Source organism: Syzygium oleosum, unplaced genomic scaffold, assembly GCF_021117445.2.
Source record: "Syzygium oleosum isolate NSW1041296 unplaced genomic scaffold, Sole_v2.1 Sole_v2.07, whole genome shotgun sequence".
NCBI classification, from domain to species: domain Eukaryota; kingdom Viridiplantae; phylum Streptophyta; class Magnoliopsida; order Myrtales; family Myrtaceae; genus Syzygium; species Syzygium oleosum.
In genome coordinates this window covers 2,938,350-2,941,828 of record NW_026607491.1, presented here as the reverse complement: position 1 = coordinate 2,941,828, position 3,479 = coordinate 2,938,350, and the positions used below count along the sequence as shown (strand labels likewise).

The 3,479-nt window shown below is 40.8% G+C and overlaps 1 protein-coding gene across 1 annotated transcript; it reads right to left on the bottom strand.

Moving 5' to 3' along the window:
* Positions 1 to 1,496: 1,496 nt before the first annotated feature.
* On the bottom strand, positions 1,497 to 3,277 carry LOC115682227 (LOB domain-containing protein 1-like). The gene is made up of 2 exons (XM_030606384.2): positions 2,845 to 3,277; positions 1,497 to 2,172 (listed from the first exon to the last, which is right to left on the bottom strand). The coding sequence occupies exons 1-2, from the start codon at positions 3,193 to 3,195 to the stop codon at positions 1,855 to 1,857; spliced, it is 669 nt and encodes a 222-aa protein (XP_030462244.1). The 5' UTR covers positions 3,196 to 3,277; the 3' UTR covers positions 1,497 to 1,854.
* Positions 3,278 to 3,479: the final 202 nt, after the last annotated feature.

Here is a 3,479-nt window from a genome sequence, read left to right as displayed (position 1 = left end):
CTGTTGATGCACCTCCATGACGGGTCACGACTCTACTTTGATAAGTTTCCATTCCACTTCCACAATGACTTTTGAGAGACTTCACTTCACAAAATAAAAAGCATATCATAAAAAGAATCTTTCAAAAATAACAATAATAGACATGTTTGTCTCCACACAGGAAAAGGCAAACGTATGGTTGGAGCAGTTCGCACTGAGCATTTGACCCTTGAAAATTTTAGTTTGCTCCTTTCGACAGCTTAGGAGAATCTAATGTTCTTTTTTCTTTTTTATATATTCTTTGGGTTCGCTTAGAATATAATTAAATTGCTGAAAAAGAGTAAATTTGAACTTAGGGGCTCGAAACATGGTTTGCACATGGCATGATTGAGACTTTTTGTTGGATAATTTAGGTTGCAAAACGCGTTTCCGGTTCGGGTTAGTGTGTGGTGCTACACTTTTACAGCAAAATCATTCCTCAATGACACTATGGTTATATTCGTTTGATTGGAAGTTTTATATGTCTAATCTTGACTATTGGGATTGGTATAGGTTATTCCACCGTGAGCTGGACATCATGTATTTTAGTCAAGAGTAGTATAATATTTTGTATGTGACTTATTATCTCCTCATTCTCCGTATCTTGATAGAAATAGATCGGAATGATGACACAAATGGTTCTTAAACTTTGGCCCAATATGTAATGTAGTAAACATTTTCATATAGTTTATGGACTAAATTGAACATGTACCAAAATTCTAAGGATTGCATTGAACAAATTAAAGATTCAGATATCACATTGCATATTGGGCTAAAGTTTAATGATCATTTGTGTCATTTTCTCAAATGGGTTACGTAATAAATGGGTGCACAGTGCAATACCTCTACGAAAGGATGGATTTCCGAGTATACGGGTTGTGTAATTGCATTCATATATAATTAACATCCATAGCCATTGATTTTAATCATTCTATGAATTCAGACTGTTAGTACCTTGTTATGCAGAGGTGGCTTGCGTAACAAATGAGTTGCATAGCCTGTGTATCATATAAAAATCTTTTATAAAATTAATTTGCTAAGTCATATTTCAAACTGTCTAGGTACTTAAGTATGTGGGTCTCAATAGGCCAATTATAATCTCCCATATCATAATTGACATAATAAACCGGTCCTAAAATCCCTAGCATTATTCAGATTTTTTAAGTACGATTGTCACATCTTCCATACAATAATAGGTTTGGAGGAATCTTTAGTGAAACTCAATACTTATATATCCGATACCGTGTTGAAGTTTAGTGTCCCAACCTTAGGTTAATAAGTCATTGAAAAGCAGTGTTTATGTTCTATTTTTTAAACAATACATAGGGCAGGACAACAAAGAAAAAAGGAAAAAGAAAGCATACAATACTGAAATAGTCAACCTGTCATATCCACTGGGAAAGCAATGAAAAGGAAAATCAAAATTAGTTAGGAATACTGAAAGCGATCGGGAAAGCAACAATTAGGTCAAGAACTAGTTTGACAAGGAAGCGTGTTTGTGCTCCGATTGATTTTAGAAAAATGACCGATTAATTCGACAAGATAATTGTAATTAGGTCACCCACAACAACTTGTTCTCGTTCAAGAAAAGATAGAATAAAAATTCCTAGACCTTGGAAATTTCATCAGAGAGCAAAAGACAGAACCCCTTCCCGCCCCCTCCACGTCCTTCCATCTTGTCAATATCGGAATACCAATTCCCGAACTTTAATTTCCTTTCTCTGGGAGTAAACTTTGTTGACATTTGGTCGTGGGTAAAGTTCCCTTGCTTTTTCCTTTTCTTGTGGCTCATTCTCATTAGTAATTATAAGGCTAAGTCTCATGGGTCACCGGCGGTCACGTCCAGTAGAGCGATTCCCAGCTAGCCGGGCCGTCGTCCAAGATGCCGGCCGAGTCGACGAATTGCTGCTGGAAATTGATGGCCGGCTCCTGCGACTGAGCCATCTCCATGCAGGCCGCGACGAGGTTGGCCCGCTGCAGCTCGAGGTTGACGAGCTCGGCCTGAGCCTTGGCGAGCTGCTCCTGGAGCTCGCTCACTTGCTTCTGGAGCTGGCAGATGGCTCCGGCGCAGCCGTAGACCGGGTCTCGGAGCCTCGCGTTGGCCTCATACACCATGCTGCTCACCGCGTCCGCTCTCTGCGGTTCCGGAAGTTCCTGCAATAGTTTTCATTAGATCAATTGAAAAAAAAATTATATGGAAGAACTATAAATCTAATTAACACGGAAGTTTACAAGTATAATACATTTTGTCAAATGAGCTGGTTGAAAATTCTCTGAGACACCTTTGAGGACATGAATACCGACAGAAATCTATAATCGTAGAGTGTACCACGAGGAAAAAAGAATTGATTTTGTAATGTATCTAATAAAAGATCTCCTCGAGACTAAAAGGCTTAGAATAAATTGTAATCTAACTTTGATCTTAAGTCAATGCAAATCTATCGCTAAAACTCTTTCGCTATGTTGCATCGCGTGACACTAATAAATTAGGAAAATGTCCAAATTCGAAATATAGAAATTTAGTTTTCTAAGGTAAAGTGCGAGCGTCTTATTAAAATGCGATTGACTTGTCATGTATACTTTATCTAGAAAGGCAAGTTGTGAACCCGCAAAAAGAAAATGGAAAGATAAATAAAAAAAGAAATGTTTGTTTTTATTGGCAATGAAAAGAAAAGGGAAGTTGCTAAAAGAAAAAGCTTCACGCACACACCAATTCAATTTTTTTCCTACAGCATTCTGGTGCGTTCACATTAGAGAGTGCGTCGATCCTGATAAGGAACACTAAGAAACAGTGTGAAAGATGGGGAAATGGATGGACAGCAATACCTGCAAGAACTTGATGACGTTGCTAGCTCCAAACACCCTGTGAGCAATGGTGAACTTGTAAGGCTCGGTGGGCGGGAAGTACGGGGCCAAGATGCACTTGTCCACGCACCGCCGGCGCAGGATCTTGCAGGCGGCGCATGGGCTGAGGACCGCCGGCTGCAGCGGCGGCAGTGGGGTAAAGGGGAGGGAAGGAGGAGGAGGAGGAGGGGGAGTGGTTGGAGACGAGGACTGGGACGGTGGTGGTTGCGGTGGCGGTGAGGAAGGTGAGGATGATGTTGAGTAGGGGATGACTTTAGCGGGAATAGTGACGGGTGTTGGTATTGCTGTGGTTGTTCTCGCCTTGTATTCCATCTCCGTAAGACTTTTCTTCAGAGAGAGAGAGAGAGAGAGATAGAGGGAGAGAGGGAGAGAGGTGTGCGATGGAAATGAAGGAGAGTGGTGGGCTTATATACATACATGGAGATGGATGGGAGCGATGTGTCAGCATGCGCACGTCAACGATCCACAAGACAAGTTTTCACCTACAGTTTGGAAACAGCTTTGCGGCGATTTTAGCTTCTAATTTTCACCTCATAACACAGTTAAACTTACCCTTTTCCCCCTATTTGCAGGGTGTGATTGATTCAGCATGAATT